The sequence below is a fragment of the Bombus terrestris genome, chromosome 12, assembly GCF_910591885.1.
Source record: "Bombus terrestris chromosome 12, iyBomTerr1.2, whole genome shotgun sequence".
Taxonomy (NCBI): Eukaryota; Metazoa; Arthropoda; class Insecta; order Hymenoptera; family Apidae; genus Bombus; species Bombus terrestris.
The window spans coordinates 11,917,757-11,942,590 of NC_063280.1; the positions used below are offsets into that span (position 1 = coordinate 11,917,757).

Consider the following 24,834-nt stretch of genomic DNA (forward strand, 5'->3'; position numbering starts at 1 on the left):
ATTCCCGTGCTTAAGAGTTTCGTCACGTACATCTCTGCCCCGCGTCAGAACGCACACGCCATGGAATTGCTTATGTTTTATAATAGTCCAGGAATACCCTGGCTTCTATTTCTATGGCGTTTTCCATGGTATATATCGATCACAAGACCGATTACACCGATACGAAAAGGATATTTTCACGCGAGAGTATCGTGATTTTTAATCAGCCGGGCATTGCGTTCTGCGATCGTTTCTTTTCTTTCGCAGTTTCACAGCTATAATTTTCAAGGGCAGATATTAGATGCAACTGAACGTTCGTCACTCGTGTCTCTTCTGTGCTTCTCTCTAGAATTTCTATCGTTAGCCGTGTCAATTTGCGCAACTCACTTTGTTCGATGTGCGATTTTAGCAGGTCAATTTCATCTCCTTCGAGAATATATGGAAAACAGAATGTTCTTTTTAATATCGACATTTCGTTTGATGGTAGAAACATTCTTTCATCGACTTTTGTTATAGTCCCAACGAATGAAAATTGATTGATTAACCTGTTACAATAGGATCGTACAAACAATGGTACGATATACGACATAATATACTAGGTATATACCGCGATAATGTAGTACCTATTTAATGAATTCTAATAATAAATTAACATGTTATAAACAAAATTGTGTATATTGCCTATGAATACGAGCTTTGTCAAATTTTAGTTCAGAATTCATTGAGTCGGTAAACAACTGCAACAATTGAATAAAATTGTTTAAATTATTGGAAAGAAAATCGCATTTTTATCGAAACTACTTTTATCGTACTTTTATCGTATCGACAAATTTGATATTATACTCTTTTCACTGCCTCGACGTTTGTAGTCCGATGAGAAAAGCGATATACGCGCGTTTTATTCGTTGGACGAATAAATTTCCTACGATTAAAATTAAAATGGTAATTACGATGTTAAGGAACAAATAAACGTATAGAAGATTACATTCTCATCAAATGCTTCGAACAAATTTACATCTCACGTATAAAGAGCTATAAATATTTCCGACAAGTCGACTGAAATTACTTTTTGTGTGTACATATCAGATACGTGTACATATATCTTTGGCTAAAACGCTATGCGTTCAGCTACTACAGTTTCCATTTTACAGTGTAATAATATTAATTTAGAAATAAATGGTGCATACTTCGAGCCAATTGCGAAAGAAAAATATTCCTGTTTACTTTATACCCGTACACTCGCCACTATACGTACACGTTACATTACCTATACTATGATATGTACATTAAGCTTACCAATATTATCAATATCAATCGTACTCGAATCTAATTTTCACCTTGCCGTGTACGATTTTTCCCCCTGAAAGATAGTTAACGTAACATTAGCTGCTATCACCTGCTATGTCTATCCTGAAATTAATCAAAGGAGAATTAGTAGCAGTCATTTGTCTCTGTGCGTTTAAAGACCCCCTGGGAAGACCCGACAGCTCTTGTAAATCGACGAGTCTTTCGTTTCGTTGTTCGTCGACGACCCTCTAATATATCGTACACGTTTGTGTACGAACGTACGTACATTTATTCTTCCAAGTACACGTAAGAACGATACGATGTAAACGGAGAGTAAGCCATGGAAGAATAAAGGAAATTCATGGAAGAAGAGAAAAAACGTCGCGCGTAAACTATACACGTTGTAGAACGAAAAACGAGAAAAGAAACGAAAGAGATAAGAGATAAGAAAAAAGAGAAAGAAAGAAAGAAAAAAAGGAAAAGATAATAGACGCGATGAAACCGAGGAAAGAAAAGAAAGAAAAGGAGTAGGGGGGAAAGAAGAGAATTAGTCGTGTGATTAGTCATAGAAAGACGGAGATACAGGAAGGGTGGATGAGACAGAGAAGTCTAGAGAGGGTGAAACGAAGAAAAGGGGTTGAGGAAGGGGAGAAAACCGACGGAGGGATCTCGGTAAGTATTATTGTAATTATACACTTAGGTTTATTTCCTGCGTGCCCGCCCCTGCAGGGGCTGATAGCATTATATACCGCGGCTCCCTAATAAAAATAATAATAAGAGCGTTAAACCGCGGAGTACCGAGCGGAAGTAATGTTCGCCCTTTCGGTTGTTGGCCCGTGTACCTGTTTCAGAACGACGATATACTTCACCCTAAACGCAGGAAACCCTCGTAATACATACGCGTATTAATGATTCCGGTTTGCCCGAGAACCTGTATGTTGAGTTTAGTATTCGTGCGTGTTCTAATTTCTAATGCATTATCAGATTTAGCACTTTCTGTAAATATGGCTTGATACCGCGTTAATTTTAGGAAACAGGTAGATAAGAGATTTATTACGTTAAAATATAACGAAAATATAACGATTATAGAAAATAGAAAATACGTAGTTTCGAACGAAATAATACGTAAAGAGAAATAATAGATAGAAAGAAATGTTTCGTTACAGTAACAAAGTAAGCCAGAGGACGCGCTTCGAGATACAAATGAATTTTATGATATTATTCAACGTATGATTAGGCTAGCCAATAATAACTACAAATGGAATAGACACGTTGCATGACTAAAATCAATCGTCTATGGTCTACAGTCCACGCGTGTGTCATCCCATGGCATGTCGGTATAAAGTTCCTATTAGCAAGTATCGTTCGAACATATGTATGTGCGTGACTAAACCTCCCCTCTTTTTACACCTGCTATTAGCAAGTACCATTTCAAGCCCCTGCTTCATTCCACTCGCCACCATTTATTTCTTGTCCTAATCTGATCCATCTTCTTGTCCACCTGTGCTTCTTCCGAATCATCTTTTCTAACGTTCGTTCTAACATGGTAAAATATTTCCCACGATACTTTACGTACTCCCCATTGTAACACTCGTAAATAACGTTCAAAATCAAAATCAGATAGACAAGTAAAAGATCGGTTCGAATCGATTAAATAAAAAGACTAAGAAATAAGATACCAGTATTTCCGTTTCGAATTTTTTAATTTCTATATTTCCATATTTTACGGACCGTTGTACGGAAACGAGGCGTAGATTATAAGGAGAACCAAAGAATGCGATACAGCGCGAAACTGGAAGTTTGTCCAAACCCTAAAGGGGAAGGCTAGATTAAATAAATAAATTAAACGAAAAGACAATTTTGCAACTATGGTGATATTTATATTGTCGGAACTGTGGCGTAGTAAGTATATAATATTTTGCGAAATAGTATTAATAATATCCTCTAAAATATCAAGTATTTTATTTGCCCGTAAGAAATGAAAAATGTTCCTCTTTGTAGTCTTCGTTTCTGATTAAATTAATGATTAATTCGCAAATTATAAGTCATTCAATTACCGAAACACGGCTGTTAAAACTAAACCCCTTGCTATATTACAAAACGTTGGCACCGTGCGATCTATCGAATCTCGATTCCTCCGTAACTTTTTAATTCCATTGCGCCTTTACCGTAAAAGAGGAAAAAGACGAAAAAGGGGATAGTAATAACGCGTATAAATTGCTATAAAAGAGTAGCCAATCAAGGCCGGGATTAAGGCTATCGGGACGTGGAAGAAATGGCAAAACGTCGGGAGACGACTAATTTCCTCCTGGTCGATAATTCTCTCGCGAAGTCGCTTCTTCCCGCCGATGACTCTCGTCTTCGGTCGCGCTCCATAATTTTCAATTTGTGCAAATTAACGTTCCCGTTCTCCGCGCGTCTCGCGTCTCCATGAAACACGATAAATAAGGGGCCAAGCGAGTAGTAAATATAAATCAGGAGTGATTGGATGTAAGTGGGGAGCGTTATGTGTCCCCAGCGTCCCGTGTGTGGGATCGTCCGCGGCCGTTCTATGGCTGTGGGGCGTTCGTACACATACGATCCGTAGCATAGAGCGTAAGTGGGAGACGACGCGACGCGACGCGACGCTTGGTGAGACGATGCACCATCTACGTATACTTTCACCATCGAAGGGGCTGTACTACCCCGTTTACCTCGCGTCGATACTACTCTGCGTCGCGTCTCGTCGCGTCGCATCGCGTCCGGGACTATACCGCGATACAACTATAGTAGTATTCGCTGGAGCAATATATCGTATTATTCTTCCTCGTTCGTGTTCTTCGCGGGCCATAAATCCCCGTGTCTCTTAATACACGTTTACTGTAAGCTCTCGCGTTTGGGGAACCTTGACATTTATACGTACGCATCTGTATTCGTGAGGAAATTTTGGGTAGCACCGTTGAGTACAGAAGAAGTACAGAAAATGTGTATAACGTAGCTGTAGTTGTAATAATATATTATGGCCATAAAACGGACCGTATATTGATACATGTAATACAATAGGCAATAGGTACTATCATTTAATAGTAGAATTATTCAAACCGTCAAAATCATGGCTTTCTGATTTCTCCCGTTTACCAGTACTAGAAACATCCACACGCTGTTTATATATAAGCTATGTTTTGTACAAGAAATTATATGAAATGCTTTGTATTAAAGCGAATGGACACCATGAACGTCAATAAATATACTGTACACAGTCCTTTATATATATGCATTTTTCAAGGCGAACATTTTTGCGACATTTATGCTGACTTTGAAATATCTCTGACATTGATATTTATCAAGTTATTTATGGTACATTTATCGATGAGCGGTATAAGCGCGTACGACGAATACAAATGTTCAATTTTGGAACGAAACACATGGGAGATTTGCAAGCTTGTTAAACGAGGTCACATTCAAAATTCCATTTACGAAACCTAATTTTCTATCATCACGGAGTAACGAAATGCGTATGAATCAATCAACCCTTAGACTCTCTATTCGTTAACATCGCGATATATCTATGTACATCCTGCGTCTGTAGCAGGTACATATCTACTTGACATATCCTACTTTTTAAAAAAAAAAAGACTAAACACCTGCTTGCAATTGCGATTTGCGCTTTATCGTCGAAACGATTTTACGGTGCTTATACTTTGACGATGATTTTCCTCAAATTAAATACATCTTTTAAATTGACTCTGTCGGGGGATCATCCTGTACGTCGCTGTACACTGTGCGTGAACAGACACAAGCCCGTCGACCATCTCCGATACGTATTTCGTCGTTAACATTCGCTCAAGCTCTTGTTTAATTTGTTACGTAAAGACAAAAGTTGAATTTCCGGCTGTGATTGCCGGACAATTTACGTTTTTAAAAAAATCGTATCGTTAAATTTACATCTCCGACGGAACAGGGTCGCGGCGATGCGTTATCTGTCTACACGCAACGGCAGAAAAGAAGAAGAGAAATAGTCACGCATCGAAAGTGGCATAATCAATTCACACGGACCCATAGAGGCTACGTAAATGTACCAATGACAAATGATAAGCATCCACGGATGACCTTTTTCAAGCGCGTTTACCTTTTTTCCTCGGCAAGTGCACAGTGCACAGATGCGCACTTGCGAGTGGCACAGGTGTAAGCAAGATATCGATTATGCAATCTCACGGCTTACAACCCCAACCGAACGGTAACGCACGAATACGCGTTCATCCCTCTTGGCCTGTGCTGTGCGCCACCTCGATACGTATAACCCGGCTCGATGCCGGTCTGTCAAACAGACCTGACGTTAATTATCGCCTTACTGCTCCGCCAAACCACCGTTCCATCCACTTGACGCATATGTCACTTTTCAGATTTCTGTCTGAATACTGTACACTCAATACTGTACACACGCTCACACATACTCTCTCTCTCTCTTCCCCGTGTATCATTTTATTTTCAACCTTCTTTCAATTATTTTTCTAATGAAAGAAGAACAAAGATCATGGCTATGTATAAGGTAACCAAGAGAGTTTTGTACAAAAGAAAAGAAAGATACGAAAATATAAAGAATACATCGTTTTAGTAAATAAAATTATGTCTTTTTAGACTAGAAATGTTTTGAGACGGTGCGAAATTTGTTGCTTTGTGGGTAAATAATGAATTTCAAAAAAACGGTCGGCGACTGGTAAATTTTACGTACCTCGCGTGTATGCAGTATGGTATACAGCGCACTTACATACATACGCGTATATACATATGTATGTATACATAGCTCGCCACGAACGTATCCGAAGGAACTGGATACAACTTGACGCGACGTCACACGGTATACTTGGTTGCAAAGATTTTCTTGCTGGCTGCAGGTAGAAATGTACCGCTTATTCAAATATTGAATTCAGCGAAGATTCCGGAAATCCGGCCACAGGGTACATGATTTCCGTAGAATAGTTAGCTTCTGTAGAAAAGCTCGTTATATCGCACAAGAGGAGCGCTGTTCAAACTTCAACTATTGACGAAGCTGGTTCTACGCGGTTTGACTTGCTCATCTTTGTCGCTTACAATGGCTCCAACCTTTCTTGGTAAAGATCCTGACGAAGATTTCAATGATGTAACGAAGCAGAAAACTCGAAACGTTGTCGAGGTCGTCGTTTGAAATTGTTGATAAATTTTTAGTACAAGCGTTCCGTCAATGTAGCAGAACTCTAACGTACGAATTTTGTTAACAAGTTACAGAACGATCGCGTATTAAATCATCGTACCATGGCCGATGCTGTCAAAGAATTTTCTCCCCGAATCTAGAATATATAACCCAAAATAAATGTCTTGCGTTGTACTTCAAAAGATGTTATTAAAATATACATAACTTTTAAATGTCTGCTTTCGATATTAGGTATAATTTTACTGCTACCTTTTGTACGTTCCACGCTTTTTATCGTTAGAGTACATATCCGAAAGGAAGAGGATATCTGAAAACGGACAAACGCGAAGAAGAAACGACGAGAAGAGCAAAGTTAAGCATTCTCATATAATTATCATTTTCAATCAGAAGCTAACGTAGATCGACGCTCCGTACGTATTACATTTCTAGTAAAATAAAAATGTGAATGCGCGTTCATATTTTACGCATTCTACTTCTCAAAACTTATTTGTCGTATCTCTCTCTTTCTCTCTCTCCCTCTCTCTCTCTCTCTCTCTCTTTCTTTCATTCAATAAAGGCACATTAACTTCCGATATAGCATTTCTCGTTCCATGTATACGTATAATAACAGATAAACTTCGCCATACGTTGTTTCTCACGTTAATTAACATTTTATAACTGAGAATACATTACATTAGCACATCGCCGTGTAATTGTCATTCAATTCTTAATGCAGCAGCCACGCTGTCGCTGGCGTCGGCGTCGGCGTCGACGTCGCGCCGCGTCGTGTCGGACCATGAAATTCTCCCAATTTCCGTTGACGTTGTTTTGCGGTCTTGGCTGGTTCATCGGAAAGAGAGCGTTTACTTTCGATGGTTAATGGCTGATGACGCGGTGAATGTAGCCGACCGGACCGGCCAATCGATAATCGTCACCGTCGACTGTCGAGTCCCTCAAGAGTCGTAACTCGTAACAGTTATCGGTTATTTTTTCCAACGCGATATTCCGTTTCACACGTGATAATTCCCGATTTTTTCGTCAAACTTTAGCGCGCTACCGTTTCCCGATCAGTGGCTCGCAATTAGTCGAGATTAATTGGTCACCGTAAAGACGATTTAATTTCGAAGATACTCGTAGCTACGAGAAAACAGCTGAAACGTTTAGATTGTATTTGTTCGAAGAGCAAGAAAGAGATTTGCGGATCTTATGTTCGAAAGCGTAAAAATTTATTTCTACGAGTATCGATGAATTATGTATTTACAGCGCGTTTGAAAAACCGAATTTGATTAGTTTCGAATTGATTTTCGTTGTTTTATCGAAACTACTGGAAAGTGGAGCTGCTTCCTTATCGCGGCATAAGCTCCTCAACGTAATAACAACGAAGCTAGAAGAAGCGGAAATACATATATTATGGGTCGATTCTTTCCTTAAGTTAGCGTAGTAGTTGGATCGTATATTAATAAATTCGAGGCTGATAATTTTACGAAAATCCGAAACTACAATAGAAAGTCGCAAATAATGCAGGAACAAGAGTTTATTTTCAAATATCGTGCTTTGTCTCGCAAACACGAAGCTCGAAGCTACGTTAGAGTCTCTTAATGAAATTCATTTATTTATATTCGACTTTGGATTCGTGTTGAGCACGTTGATCAAGATAAATTCAATAAAACATTAACGATAAAACGTTTACTCGTACTGCATGTTAAAATCTTGAGTCGCGACGCTCGAGAAAATTAAATTCGTGACAGGCCACGACTGAAAATTTCTATCGACTTGTGTTTTAATCGATAGACGTAAGATCTGCGATATTAATATACGATGTCCTTATAATTTACACGCTCGATATTCGCATCGAAATAGGAAGCTGAAATCAAATGCGACGCTTACGATTGAAATTAACGAAATTAATACATCTCATTCTACGTATTAACAAGTTATCGTAATCTACGAACGATAAGTTAATCGTCCTGTCAAAGATACACATGTCTACCATTAATTGTTTCATTTTTTATATCGTCCGATAACAACGATTTAGATATTAAATTCACAGTGAACAATAAAATTATCCTTCTTACTTTGATTGGAGATGATTTCCCATTTTTAAATCTACAGTGGGTATACACATTCTGAATTATAACCAACATGAAATTAGCGTATTAAAGAAGCTAAAAGAAAAGTATCTAAGCAGCTACTTAAATTAAATATATATACACACGCACGATTATTGGAAACTCGCTCGCTCTGACAGAGGAAAATAACCATTTATGATCCGATTCGATAAATTTTTATATCGATGATTCTTATATGTACTTCCTTACATTTATAAAAGAATAATAATAATCGCGTGAGCAGATCGCACATGGAAATTCAAGAAACTAATGATCTACGGAAAGGGTAATGCTAATTAATTAATTATTAAGCAACCTAATCGATATTCTGGCCAAGCAGAAGATACGTTGCGGAAAACGCGCGAAACGATGGTCATCCAAACGTGAATAATTACCAGTGGTACAATGAATGCGTAATGAAAACTGTATTAATTATCATAGATAATTAATATCATGGGCAGGGCACACGGACCATGTTTACGAACAATTAACTGCATTAGCGAGTTAACGTTTGTCACGACTGACCTTCCTAGAACTTGATAAAATACTTAAAGACTGCTGAAAATTGTTTAAACGCGTTTTATCGTATTTTTAACTTATGATTATAAAATAAGTGCTTGTACTTGCGAATAGGTACGTTTCGTGTTTCTCCTTTAAATATTAATCCAACTAATTCTAATAAGTTTCGACAAATTAAAACATCTATGTTTCAAGTTAAAGTAGTAACGTTTAATTTGTTGTTTAATTTATTCCAAAGCACTTTTACCAATTAGCTGCTAAATGTTACATTTCATTTATACGATATAACGTTATTATTTTTGTAGCCACAAGCGTTGGAAAAAATTATTTAGAAACATTTTGTTACAATTAATTGTAAGTTACGAAGAAGAAGGTCCTGATACAGCAATAAGTAAACAAAAGCATGTGTCCTTACGATAAAAAAAAGCTAATTATTAAAGATGCAACATCAATCTCCGTATTATAAACGTAAATTATAATTTGTAATTTAGAAATATAGACTTAAAAGGGTTGAAGGCGTATTTTTGAACACGTTCCAATTAAATCCTGTTAAACGTATGTTTTGCTACTATATTTGCTGTCTATGTGTTGGATTTAAATGGCAAAAATAGCATCGCGTCTGAAATAGCCAGAAAAGAAATAACCAGTCAGGTGATGTTGCCCTTTCCTCTGAATCTGAAAAACACCAATGATTCGACTCATTCTCGAATATCCGGAAACATCCTCGTTCCGCGTGACGGTCCAAACTTTCTCGATTCCCGCGTATTCACATTCACGTGTTTGCAACATGCGCCAAAGAAACTTCTCGACGGTATCTACGAATGTATCTGCTCGTTAAATATTTCCACGATAGCCGCGGCGAATCGTAGCCTATGTAAAGCGGTTTCAAAGGGGATGTGCAGCGCAACGTGCGTCGGGGAACTGTACGAAGAACGGCGAGCAGCGGCGGAAAAATACGCGATGCACCGACGTAGGACGACCGAAAAAAATCGCAGGAAAGAACGATTACATCGGATCCACGATACCTGGCGGAACAGTACGGCCTGTAATCTCATCCAGCCACTCGGCTCGTAGCGACGGTTTTTATCCTATTACGTCACATGAATAAACTAAAGACCATGGAGTCCGCGACACGCTGTGCCGCGCCGCGTTGCGCCGCACCGGAGGAAAGAGATCGTGAGATCCAGGAGAGCGGCCGCTAAAACGAGTCTGGATTTGACGTGTACCCTTTCCAACACGGAGGACCGTTCTGCCTGCAGCAAGCAGAGGGATTCCAGCTCCGCGAATGGATATGTTGGAAGTTCGACAAAACGACCACGTCTGATATGTTGGAAGAAAAAGAAAGGATACGCCAACGGAAACCGCCACCTACATCTGAACTCCGATTGATTCCGTTTAGATAGCTCGGCTACTTGGCTGTACGGTCCTGATAATGAAACGTAGTATCGCCAAACGAGTATCGACCGAACGAACACCCTACTCTAGGGGAACCGCTTTTCTATGGACATCGTTGCTTTTCTTAAGGGTCCAATCGACGTCATATATTCGATCCACGTAGGACGCTGGCTGCGCTTGGATCGAGCGTTTCAGAACGCGCTAGCGAATCTTCCATAACTGTTTGAACCTTTGAGCGATACGATAAGGCGTCTGATAAGGCGCGTTCATTATATACGCTTCGATTTCTTACGCTTGTTTATTCCGACCAAGTATAACCCGGGACGAATAAATTTTTATCTTTAATACCAAGTACCGTGACATATTGATTAATTATTTAACATTTTATTTAAAAATAATAAATCATATTCTTTAAGCTTAGAAAATTGAAATTTTCTGACACACGGATCAACCAGAGGAAAGCTTGGATAAACGAAATATTTGTGAAACGTGGAATACAAGATTGTCGCAATTGCTATTGTTTTTCATCTCTCGATACAGGAGATAAAGCTACGAAAGTGATATCGTTCTATCGAAAAGGTTGAAATCGTCGATGTTGGCGAAGAGTACCGTAAGCGTCGCGGAGGTGCGCCGCATCCGTAAGATAAACGACGAATGCACGAAATATGTGATACATGTGGCAGGGAAACTTGTGGCCAATGAAAATGGATGATGCCAACTTCCAATGTCTCTTTTTATCGCGCCCTTACATTCCAAATGTATCAGGCTACTTCTTTCAGCCAGCAGTCGCCCATCTTCATGTATAATGTATCGTTCTTTGCAAACTTTAATCGTAGGATTTTGATTTATGTTGCCACCTCGACCGATTTCTTACACCACTCCCGATAAAATAATAACGCAACGAAAGCGATCAATTTACATGATGAAACTTTAATCGCATTTTAAACGTTACAATAGCGGACCATTGCCATTTAAGCAATGCTGAAATTGAGGAAAGAGTTAATTCTGAATATGTACATATATTATAGATAAAAACGTTGGCTTTTGAATAAAACAATATTCGTAATTGGCAAAGCTATTTACATGATTATATCTTCCGTAGAATGTAACGAAAATTTGTATTTTAAACGAATGATTAGTAATTAGTAATTTATCGAACATGTTTTCATTAAAACTAACATACAGGAAACACAAAATTTAATATCCCTTTTATTTGCGTATGATCGTGACAGATTGATTTAAAAATTCGTAGATATCGCGAAGGCAAAACGTTCGAAAGTAGTCGTGAATAATTAGTTTCATTTCAATTCCAAGATACGGACGATGCAAAATCTAAATCAATCGTTTTACGTTACTGTAAATTTCACGAAACTTTAATTTACATTCGCAATCCAAATGACCAGTTATAGCTAGAAACATGATATTTCAATTTTACAGGAAACAACCTACAGCATACGAATCAAAGTTAAATATCTTAAAATAAAAAGTTGAAAGATAAGGGTGTATAAGTGTGAGAAGTATTTAAAAAACGACCTTTTAGCGGGAAAGGAAAGAAAAATTTTATACAGAATGCGATTGAAGAATTGATACGTTGCTTATAAAATAATGGAATGGTGGTTGAAAAAGATGAAGTAGGTATAGTATTTACTGGAACGAGTAAATGCAACCAAACCGACGATCGTTTACCATTTATCGTCCCTTCGAATCTGCAAACGCATTAAACACTGAAAATATGAAAATTAACAAAAGATACACTTTTTTTATCTTGTTATTTATATCATTGCTCAAAGATATCGATATTACTCGAAGATTATCAAACATTACTCGAACCACTTGAAAATTACGTTATACGTGTATAACTAGGATAAGAAATCAGATTCTACTAAGACCATGTTTATCCGCTTCCTACAAACCAGCTAAATCCGCGATATTCACGGGCAATCATCCTACGGTCGAACCATCTAGGAAAACACTTGCCACGTAAGAGGCGTTTTATCGAGATGTGAAATGCCCGTCGCATCTCGTCGCATCGCGTCGCGTCGGTCCCCTGCTCACGAAGATGAAATCGCGATGTCGAAGGTCGAAGGTGGAAATAAAAGACGGGATAAAACGGCGATTACTCACCGTAGGGTTGGGCATACAGCGTCGCGGTGGTGGCGGCATGGGATCCGGTGCGGCACGATAAGGCGGCGGCGAATACCTTCCCGAAGGGAAACAACCCGGGGCCGTGATGGGTGCCCCGTGGAGCCCCTTGCTCCCCATCATCTTGTCCGGTGAGTACATCATTCTGAAGCTAGTCAAGGCTAAGCTGCCAGGCTTAGACCTAAACCAGTCGAAAACCGACGCCCTCAAACAGAACGATACCAGCAGCGGTAGCCGCGCTTCCTCTTCACATCAGTGTTCGCGGTTCGCATCTGTGTAAAAAGAATTATCGATGTCCTCTCTGCACCCAATTTCCTCTCAGAGTACCTTCACATTCGCTCTCGTCAAATCGCTTCGAGACTAATCGCGAGACTCACTGGCGCGGCGCGGCTATACCAACGACGAATCACCGTACTATTATTATAGTTGTTCTTACGATAGTACTTGATCTTTGCACTGCCGTTTTAAGAGCCACCACTCATCTTCGTTCTTAACACCACCGATCAGACCGCGGCGATTTCAGTCGATTTAACTAGACTCGTTCGTCGAAGAGATCGCGGATCTCTTCGATGTCCATGATGCACATGATCACGGACACGGTGGTTGGATTTTACTCGCACTCGGTTTAGTTCTATGTCTGAACCATGGCGACGACCGAACGTTCCGATTCCTTCGAATCGGAAGATCTCGCACTTCGCGATGGAGACGTAGACAGAAAGTAGGTGGTGTAGCGACGCGTTTCTCCGAGCGTGTGAATAAATAATTTTGCTGACGAGCGAGCAGCTGATTCCCAACTAGTCCGGCAATGGTGAAACGTTACCGAGATAGGAACGACCGAACGATCGAATTCGTAGCGGCACGCTAATGCGGTCACTGAACCAACAGCCACTTGGAATTTTCGGACAAAGAAAAAACTGTCCACTGTCAGATTGTCACGATTCGATCACCGACGTAGTAGAATCGTACGGTACACGGGATGTTGTGGTGAAACTGTGCACTTTTTGGCGCTGACTGGCCGGCGCGGCGAACGATGCTTCGTGGATGAACTCTTCCACCGGGGATGGAGGGATCGAAGGACGAAGAGGGAAACGACGGGACAGGGGATGGTCGGTGATCCAGGATATTCGCAGAGTGGCGCGTGCTCGCAGCAGAGGGGTTGTTCGCCACGAGGTAAGCCGAGAACAACCGGGACGAAGGGGTATATCGTGCATAGGCGGAGTTTAGCGCGGTCACGCGTGCGCTCCTAGCGCGATTCGCGTCGGCCATCTTTCGCTTTGCTTTCGTGTTCGGCATGGGTGTCGCTAACCGCGACCACCCGTTTCTTCATCCTCCCTGCGTTTTACCCTCCCTCTTTTCGCCTCGTTCGTCCCGTTTCCTTTCCTCTCCCCTAGAATCTCGTTCCGTGTCTCGTTTTCACTCCCCCACCGACGTTACACGCCCTTCCTAGCCAACATCGAGCCACCCCCGCGTTCCTACCGAACCTTGCCCCGTGCAGCCTTGTCTCGTCGAAGACGCCTCGTGTCGTCTACCTACTTTTCTTCCCTCGCGACGCGCTTTTGTTCGATCACCGCGAAATCTCTCGCTCGGCTGTCGCCCAACCTGCTCTTGGATTAGCAGCTACGTCGTAAACTGGTCGGTCTCAGTCACCCTTAACACCAAGGTCGCTACTGCTGCTACTCGTTGCTACTACACGTCGCTTTCGTCATTTATCTTCGACATCCTGAAAATTGCGACTCAACTGTGAACCATAGTTTTGTGTCGATATTCTTCCACGGATTACCTGTATCTTGAACACTTTGAACGATTTTATCCACGCGATTCCGTAAAACAGAGTTTAAGATCGTTGTTTATCGATTCGTCGTGTCGAACAGATTTTCAAACGATTTCACTTCGTTTTTGCTAATGACGGTATTAGAGATTTCATAGACTCTGCTATCTCTTCGTATTTTTTCGTATTTTTATGCGACGATATTGGCTACTCGATGTACCTTTGCAGATCTAAAACTAAATAAAATTACATTTTATTTTATCGTTCTAATCGTTGGGAATAATTTATCGAAAAATCTTGAACACAGTGACGTATATGTCGGTTTTCTACGCAATTACGTACAGCTAACGTACGCATAAAGGGTATTAACTGTTGAAACGAAATAATAACGATTCAAAGATTTTAGATTTTACTATTTAATAATAATTATCGAAAGATCAAATTAGATTAGATTAAATTGATTTGATTGGATTAATTAATAACTTTAAATACAAAAGGTAAGAGATGAAAAGTTGTCCTACTTTATAATTGTCTTACAGATGTTTTACGCAGTGACGTAAGTTTCTTTCGTCCCATTTTACAAAGAATGAACAATTGCGATCAACGAACGATACATTATTAAGCACTGTGAACCATTTGTATTAAGTTTGATATCGAAACATCGCCATTTTAACACAGAAAATGACTAAATACAATACCTCAACTGGAACAGTCTTCGCTTTCTTCTTAGTGCAGTTACGTTAAAACAAAAGCCGCCGTATGCATTATTCGAAAGAATAATCGATTTGTCTTTGTTTGTATTCGATCATGGCTTAACCTATGCCGTTTTAAGTCATGATTATTTAAAGCAACCTCTTATACAACACGTAAACAATGTTATTTAAATATTATTTACAGGCCACGGTGACGATACGCTCTTTTTAAATATTTATCTTTTACTAGTGACTAAGGCTACTGTTGAAGATATACTGTACATATTTCTACATTGTTTTAAGAACTCCTTAAATAATTTGAATAATACAGTCGCTTAAAAGATTGTTACACAACAGGTTCCATAACACGCGTTCCTAAATATTATCTACGTTCTAAATTCTTACGTTCTGTCAAACGAATTAAATTGAAATGAAAAATATGCAAATTGTTTTATAAAAATTAATGTATCAAACAAATATTTATGGCAGATATGAAATCTTCCTTACGACTTTTCTTGCGTATTTAACTATAACATAGCAATCGATGATATCCTATAAATTAAACGTAACTGCGTTTATTTTTTTGTTTCGTAGAAAATTAGATGGTATAACGTGTACGAGTATAGTCACGATAATCACGATCCTAAGCAAAGTTGCTTATATATATTTTTTTAAATGTCACTGTTTGTTCTTAAAACACACTTTTTAAAAATACATAAAAAGAGATCGTATCTATAGCTCGATAATTCTGTAGCATCTATAAATATGAAGATTTACGTAATTCATCGAGGCAATTTTCTTACAGTCTGCCGTTTCCAACCTTGAAATTTGGAGCTTGTACAACGTGATTAATAATGAACAATGATTGTATGTGATGTATATTTGAAAGTCCGAAACAATCGAGAGTATTTGTGCTGCTATTTGATCGGTTGTGTCTTCGTAGTAAGTGCAGATTTGTGTGAGCTATTTCATAATGAATTTTTAAAGTGTCATGGACCCTTCGTAACCCAGATCCCCTCTGTTACTCCCACAAGGCTGCAGGGCAACAGGGCTACAGGACTTTCGTCGATCCAATAAACGAATAAAGCCGTTTCGCGCTATTCTTGACTCTTGGATTTCAATCCAACTGACCAACAGAGAAGTTGATTTTGCCATTCCTTTACATCCGTCGGTCGACTCTGGAAATTTTCTTATCGTTTGAATTTACAAACAACAAGATATAGGTACGAAATATTTGTCAAACGCTCGTTCCTTTGCTTCACTCGCTTACTCACTTTCGTACTAATCGTGCCACGACTTTTTATACTTTTCTTTCTCTATATAAGGCCGCTACCCGTTTAAATCTTTTCTCACGACGATTAGCAATAAACGGAATGTGAATACTTACCGAACGAATCAGAACGATCTTGCGCGTCCGAAAGGAAAAAGAAATAAGCAACAAAGGAAACGATCGCGACACGTTCGATCCCAAAAGTACGACGAAACATCTCGAATACAACAACGTATCTATGTACGTGTTTGTCGCATACATGGCCAAAAAAAGCAACGAAGAAACGTTTCAAAACGAGTATATTTATCGGGGCCAATCGTTCATCTCGTTGAAAAAGGGGAAGCGGTAATAGGCGGTAGGAAGCCTGGCGACGCGATATGGTTGCACTTAGTTGCGACTAGACACCAAACTGGTGAACGAAGGAAAGACAGAACGGACAGGACTGCGGTACAGGTATCTACGCGAGATGGAATCGCGTACGATGGAAGAGGAAGCGAGTATGGGACGAACCAAGGGGGGAGGGTGAGAAGGAGAAGGAGGCGGCGGACAGGAGTGAGAGAAGGGGTGGTTGCGAGTTTGGCGGTAGTCGTTTTCCGAGGGATGTTGGGCGGAAGGTTCCCGCGGGGCCTGTGTTATCGCCTCGGCAGGATGACCAGCCCGCGGTATCAAATATTAAACCTACTTGCACCGGCAGCCTATCCTCGACAAGGTATCCAAACCTTCCCTCCGACCAGATCCCTCCGCGAACCCCGCGTCCACGGGTCACCACTAGCTCGCCACCGCTGCCTGCCATCAAAACCTACGCCTAGTAGGTTTACTGCCGCGTCTCGATCTCTGCCGGTTCTCCTTGCTGATGCTTAGGCTGCTTCCATTGCACCGGTTGGCAAAAGGCGAAAGGAAGGACGCGACGGATACCAATGATCCGCCACGACAATCGGCTATTCCCCTTTCGCCGGTGCAAATGCGTTCCTCGGAAGGGACTTAAGGAGGAACGCTGACATAACCAGAATTCTCGAGATTTTACAGTTCTGTGAAAAAGTGTTGGGGAAGAAAAAGGAGAGAGGCGGGAGAGATAGTCGCTACGATCGAAAACGTCGACCTCTCCCAGGTTTCTTACAGGCGAAACGATCTCCGCGAGTCACGAATTTGATGCTTTACGGCGCATCGTTCTCGTCGTGATCCGTGGGCGAAATGGTTTGCCGCTTGGTGTTCTTTCTCCTATTTACTCGACGTGAATCGAATTTTCCGAAAAAGCAAAGTGCTTTCTGGAAGGAACGATTGGCTTTGTTTGGTTAAAACGGTAATGCAATCAAGGATAATTTAAGTAAAGTCAAACTTTAATAGGAAGATCTGCGTATATTTTTAAACGTTAAAAGGTTAAATGTCGCTATCATTGTGAAAGATTATTTGTACTAAATTCTGCATTCAGTACTGATTCCCTATACAAAATGTTCTACCGTAATGCGAGATTTCAAGTGTCACAACTAGCAATAATCGAATGAATTCGGGTTCGGAGATAGAGAGTTGGCCAGAAATTTGCCAGGAAATTGTTGATCTATCAGGAAACGTCTAACGACGCAAAATAAGCCGTTACTCGAAAACAAGCTGATATCGGGCATATATCTATTTATACGAACCTTTCTCCTTATTTCATTATACCGAATCCTCCCGGCTGTTCCCACATATGTATAGTACAACGGAACACTCTGTATGTATAAACACGATTCTATGCGTGTACTTATGTATTCCGTATGACTGTATGTATCGTTTTAAATGTTCCCTACGAGCTACACGTCAAAAAGAAGCGACAGGAATGGTACGAGATGGTCGTGAAAATATGACGCATTTTCTAGCAAAAGGAAATGGATCGAATACACGTACATTGATATATAATCATACCGGTTGTCGACTGCAAGCTGCAGTCGTAGCCCCATTTGGTCAAAAGTAATAATTACGTTACTAGGTGCAGTTATTCAAAAATGGGGTAAATGAAAGTTAACCTGGAATTACGCGATCAAACATATCATTTTTCTAATCAACGTAATAGGTATATTTAACGACTCGGCGCAATGATATAGCATGTCGGTATAGCGGACAAGGGTTGAAATTTCGAGAGCTACTTATATAAGTACATACGTGCGACTGTCTTATTTTCTGTGGCAATCTATCGCTGTCAAACGACGTTTCGCGTTTCCATAAAGGCGTTCAATTAAAAAACGGAAAAATAGAAAAAAGAATCGATTTTGGGGATATCGTATTCCTATTCCGTCTAAACGTTCTTTGCAGATTGGATTTATAGGCTTCACCGAATTGATATTTAAAAGTATAGAGCGCGCATAACTTTTAAAATATAATAGAATATGAAGATCACGGGGAAAAAGGTAAGAGATAAAGATGAGAGTATTTAAAAATAAGTGAGATAAAAGCCTGGTATTTTAAATAATTAAGTCTTCATATTTTTTCAATCACTACACTCTTCCCAAATTAAAAGAAATGAATGATTTACTATGTATATTTTGCTTCTTACTATTTATATGTGAAAAATACTAAATAACTGATGAAAACGAGAATTATTTTGCACCCAACTCTTCAGATAAAATTTTAGCTATGTCGCATCCAGTTTAGATCGTGCTTTAATACGAAAATAGATGTGTAATTACCGCTTTTCTCCAATAACTAATTAATTTCGAGCCGAGCAAGATCCATTTATTTTCCCCGCTTGATTATAAGTAATTTCATTATGCAGATAGAATAACCATAGAAACGATCATCTTTTACGTTTCAAAGATAACGAACAACTTGCTTAATTTCATTAAGCGGTTAAAACGGTGCTTAGTTTCAACGTAAAATATTTTTCGATTGTGAGATATTATCCATTACATTTCATTATATACATTGTTTGGATAATAAGCACATACATCGTAATCACATAATAATCTTTTAATTGTATTTCATTAAATAGATCGTAGTTGACATATTATTCTTTATTTACGTATAAATATCGCTGTATATTATTCTTAATTGCATTATTAATTCTGTTTGCGTAATAATTTGTTTTTATTGTTTTTCGTGTTACAGTTTCATCCTAAAAATAGGGATAATATCACCGAATTCGTGTTACCTGGCATAAAATTGCTGTACTAGTCCTTATGAATTCATGCATGCAATTCCAAAGAAAGAAAAGTACCTATAACAAAAACACTGGGGCTGTTTCAAAATTCTCTGCATGATGCTCGTCGGTGCTTGAATATTTGAAGGAATAAGTGTATGACGGAAATATGAACGCACAAGTACCGGTTCCGCACAATATACGAAATGCCTGCCAGTATGTTCGCATACTTGATTTTCACTAGAATTTGCCAGCCTAATCGAGACTATCGATACAACCTGACTGCTAACTAACAATCAGATTATCGCCAACCCTTTCCTTGCCACTCAACGATACTTTCTATCATATTTTTAATCAATTACGATTACTCGTCAGCACGGCTGATTAAAGAGTTGGCAAATGTATCGATACATGTACAATAGCTCACAAAAGCCTATTCGGCGAAATATTCGGCGAATCGTTTGTTCGCGTTTATTTTATCCCGAAGAAATGAGTTCACCGTCGCTGTCAATAAACCAGCACGAGCAAATTCTCTTGCTCTCGCGCTCTATATTCTTGCTCGTTTGGCTTAAACACACCTTCGCGATACTATCGAAATTTCAATATCCTTTATACGATACGTACGATACAAATACAATACACAAGACAAGCTCTTTACGCAAACGATAAGCGTCGAGATAGATACTTCGATGAGCCTTCGTATACATTAAAAGTATCATGTGCCAAAAATGACACAGAGTTTGAAAGTTTTTACGATGGAATCGGGAAAAGTTTGGCAAAGCTGGAAAAATGAAAAATAGAAAACAAGCGTAACTGGCGTGTTAAGTGGTATGGGCGAGGACAGATTTGTCGGGCAGTAAAAAAGGATAAAATCCGAATGTTAGCCAGGAAAAAGTTTCGAAATAAAATCCATACAATGTTCTATTACCACGACAACGTACATCCGTTTTCGATTTAAACTTGACGATTCACGATAGCTCGCACAACTGTCATTTTTCCACCCACGGCTCTTTCGCGCAAGCCGCGCCGCGCCGCGCCGCACGGCATTCTCTCTCGTTCTCGCTCACTCGATTTCTCATTTATTCAAGCGTCGTTCATTCACCTGCTCGTGAATAAAAAACTCGAGTAAAGAGTTCCGCGCCATTTTCGTCAACGGCAGATTACATTCACTGCGCAAATCTCAACTCTTTACCACGTCCAATAAAAAGAGGATGTAAAGTGTCTGTAAAATGATTAGCATCCTATTGGATAGAATTGTCCCGTTCGATAGATTTATCTTAAAAAGTAGATACGACCTAATTGAGTCGATTCTTCTATTAACTCGATCATGATTATATATGTACTTCATAGATATACGTTAAAGTGAGAATACCTCTATTAAATGTTATTAATGAAAAATAAGAATCGACCGATCGAACGTTGTTGATAATATGCGAAAAAAAATATCTCAAAAACGAGAATACTACGTTGGAAAAGAAAATAATGAAATTACATTTAAGAAAATAACGAATTAAGAATATTACGATTACTTTCCAATCGTAATCGTTTTATTCGAATATTATCTTTCTTTCGTACTTTCTCCACGTATCCTCTCATCGTACGCGTTCGCACATTTCCTTCTCCTTTCTATTTTCGATCTCCAGTTATTTTGGTCTTAGTTTTCCTAGAAATACCATAAATTATCAAGCGTTAATAATCGTGTTCAAAAATTCATTGAATAATTTTTTGTTCTCCGCTTTTATATCCTTATGATCCGTTTAAAATACTTTGCTTGTAGTGTTTCTAAAAGAAACTGTTCGAGAGAATAAAGACGGTCGTACCAAAATAAAGGAATATTTTTGTATTTCTAAAATATTTTTCATCGAGTTATAGAAAAGAAGAAATGGAAAAAAAAATTTTTTAACCTTCTTACCCTCGGTATACATATTCCTTTAGGAACAAATAATCACCCGTGAAAGTGCACCATTATGCACTTTAATGGACCGATATTCTTGCCAAGTTTCGTCGCAGCTGTTCATAAGTTTAAAACTTATTAAAGTCCTAAGATTTGTCCATCGGAAGACTTTGTCTCTGTTAGAATCGGATTTTAAAAGTTAGTTTTTAAAGATGAAACTTTCGATACACGCACACATTTTAACGCACTTTACCTTCAAATTTATTCGAAATCAGTCTTTCAACATTTTATAAAGAATAGTTTTTCGTACAGTGTCACAACAAATAAAATTTGTTGTTGATAATCTTTTGGCTTATTTGTTCGTTCATATAGTAAACATCATAAATAAAATGTACGCGCGTGTAAAAATTAAAAAGTTACGCGTACGTGTGAACACAGGTAAGTACGTCAACGTTATATATTAAAATTCCCTACTAATAACTTTGACGGAGTGTAAATTTGGCAAAGAAGAATATTCTATACGTGTTACTTGAGATTCTATTAAATATCAAATATTTGTTCACATAAGATGAATCGTATTTATCATTGCGTCATTCCCCGTTCTCTGTTCCATTTTTCGTGAATTTTATAGAGGAAAAGTAAAAAAATAAAAAAGTACATTCAACGAGAAAACGTGTGTATCTATTCTTTACACAAAATATGTTGTAATATTATCGTAGGTTATAAATTTGTTACTTCCATCAATACAATCTCTAATTACTCGTACAAAGAAAGATCGTTTGCTGTCAAACTCCAGCAAAGTGAAGAGAGCTGATATCACAAAATTATGATAATATTCATTGTATTATCACTGTCATAGTGATGCACGTCAGGATCGTATTGGCTTCAAGCGTGATTTCCTGCCAATGAAACCACAGCACAATAATCTATTTCCTATAACACGAAGCACGAGCGAAATAACGAGTGAGCCTAAACCCAAGAGAGTGCAATCTATAGAACGTTGATAAATATTTACTCGATGCTACGGATTGATACGTTCTATCAGTTATTGTTTTTCCGCCACTTGCTACGAATCACGATTATGATTCTACCGATATTTATGAGAAACTATACGATAAAACGTAGTAACGCAATTTTTGCAAAACCCCGATCAAACGAAATACAATTGTTTACGGTGTAAGTGGTAACGTCGGATTCTCCGAAATGTAACGTATTTAACGTGTTTTTCAGAGGATAAAAAAAAAAGTTTAAAAAATTGCTGTAAGTACATCTATCAAACCTTATAAATATTCCGTAGCTTTCACCGACGCTGCAGGATAGAAGAACATTCGCCGAAACGAGTCCGCAATTGCACGGTCAGAAAATTGGTTTACATGGTGGAACCGTGCATCGCGACCACTCGATATCCCAATCCGTTCACGTGCATATAATCATCCGGTCGTCGTTGAAAATCTATGAAAACCCATGGCCAAGTTCCATCCCCGACACCGATGCAATATTAATAAACCGTACAAATCACCGTGGCTCAATTCCACGGTTAAATCCACCAGTATAGGCCATAGATTACAGCAATTGAGGCCGGAAGGTAGGAATGGAACGGAAGAGGGTTGGCGATAGAGAAAGAGAGAGAGAGAGAAAGAAAGATAGATACATGGTAAAGGCAACCGACGCAACTCAACCGTAGATAGCAGGAGGGGTAGCTCTGAAGTCGGGTCTGAAGTTGGGGAATAAGGAGGAAAGGAAAGAGCGTGGAGCTGGTTCGGAAGGCGAAAAGAATTCACGGGAGAAAACGGCGGCCGGATCGTGGGGAGAGGCTGTAGCAGCGGCACGGTGCGAGTGCGAGGAAACGTAGGACCACGTTTCACCGTACAATACAGACACATACACGCGGCCACATAGAAACTGGTGTAAAGGGTGCGCGATCGCGTGTACGCGCCGCTCACTCATACATCCTTTCCCTTCGTGGAATACATAGACCTCGCGCTTTCGCGTGTACGATCACGCAGACAGGGATACGGTCACACCAACGCATAGATTGCATACTTATGCCGGCACTGTGCACATAAAGTTAGGGCGGCGCGCGCTCTCTCCTTCGCTGCCGCACAAGAATAAGAAACACGGTAGCATACATAAACAAGGAGGTTGGGGATGCAGCAATTTAAAACGTACCCCGGAATTCCTCCCAACGGGGTCGTAGAGCGGCCCTCTATATTACGAATTCCTCCCTTCCTCCTGTGTACCGCCCGCCCTCTCCGCCGCTACTTTGCTTCTTCCATCTCGCTGCCCTCTGTGTCCTCTTGCATCTTAGTCGGAATTTCGGTCGTATAAAGCGAGACTATGAGCAACCATGTGCGTTGGCAACCACCTTCCACCGGAAATCGAGCTCGCCGTCTCGAAAAGTGGATTTCGGTAATACGCAATCTGTAACCTCTTTTCGGCCATATATTCGGCTGCAAGCGGTACCTGACGAGAACTTCTCACAGTAACCTCGGCCTCCAGCCCCTTCCGGTATAATAGAATTTCTTTTACACGAACTCGTCGGCAATTCGTATCATACGAGATCGTTCGTTCTTTCTGCCACCTATGATTTTTCCTTCGTACGCGTATTATACGATAAAGGGAGAAAAATATTTCCCAATATAAAATAAAAAGACAGAGCAGTAAATAGAAAGAGCAGTAGAGGACCAGAGAGAAGCAAACTTTCGGAAATCGATTATTCTCCGGCAAACCGAACAGACGAATGTAACAACGAATCCGGCGGTTGTCGCTAACTCACGATCAGCCGAAAAAAACACGATTTTGGTCAAAGAAAGTTTCGACCAAAGTTCCGCTAAAATATCTAATCAATTTCTCTCCCTAGTAGCTAAGTAACAACGAGCGTGCCCAAGTTTCGCGCGAGGAGACTTAATCAGGCTGCTTGACTCTGGCTCGAAAACTTATCCCGTCGCGTTGCCGTGCGAGTTCGAATCCTTTCGGGTTTAATGGCTATTATGCAGATCAGCGCTCAGCCAACGAACCAACGCAACGCGCGGCTAAGTCAAATACCGTCAACAATGGAGAATCTGCAAGTTGCTTCATCGTTTCTGAATCGAGCGATTGACTGAACGGCGGTGTCGCCTCGGGCGGCTCTGTTTGCAGACATAAGGGAGCTGAGGCCCGGGCTGAACCATGAACGGCGAGTCGGGGGAGTTCAATTGGTGGCGGCAATCCTAGTAATGTACCCGTGGGGCTCTGTCAAAGTGCTTTCCAGAAGAGAACGACGTTGCATTCAGCATTCGGAAAGTTCATTCTTGCCGGAAGTGGCGGTGCTCGCGACCAACTAGCTGCATCCCCTGGCGAAGCTGCTCTCTCCAACGCAGCCTCTTCTGGGTTTCTCTAAAAAAAAAACAAGTAATCCTGTGAATAAAAAGTATCGAGAAACAGAGAAAAGAACACGGTGAAAGAATCATGGAAATTATGAAATTGTAGAATGATTTTGACGAAAGATACTTGCTCGTTGTTTATTGCGAAACAAATACTTGT

At 39.8% G+C, this 24,834-nt stretch overlaps 1 protein-coding gene across 1 annotated transcript in view; it reads right to left on the minus strand.

Moving 5' to 3' along the window:
* LOC100646599 (inhibitory POU protein) overlaps positions 1–24,834 on the minus strand; it is a 75,774-nt gene that overhangs the window by 47,304 nt on the left and 3,636 nt on the right. Inside the window, exons 2-5 of the mRNA XM_048410978.1 lie at positions 16,427–24,687; positions 15,046–16,217; positions 14,360–14,583; positions 12,562–14,299 (exon numbers count right to left, since the gene is read on the minus strand). Of these exons, the coding sequence (XP_048266935.1) occupies positions 12,562–12,723 (162 nt within the window). The 5' untranslated portion in view covers positions 12,724–14,299; positions 14,360–14,583; positions 15,046–16,217; positions 16,427–24,687. The remainder of the gene's footprint in view (positions 1–12,561; positions 14,300–14,359; positions 14,584–15,045; positions 16,218–16,426; positions 24,688–24,834) is intronic.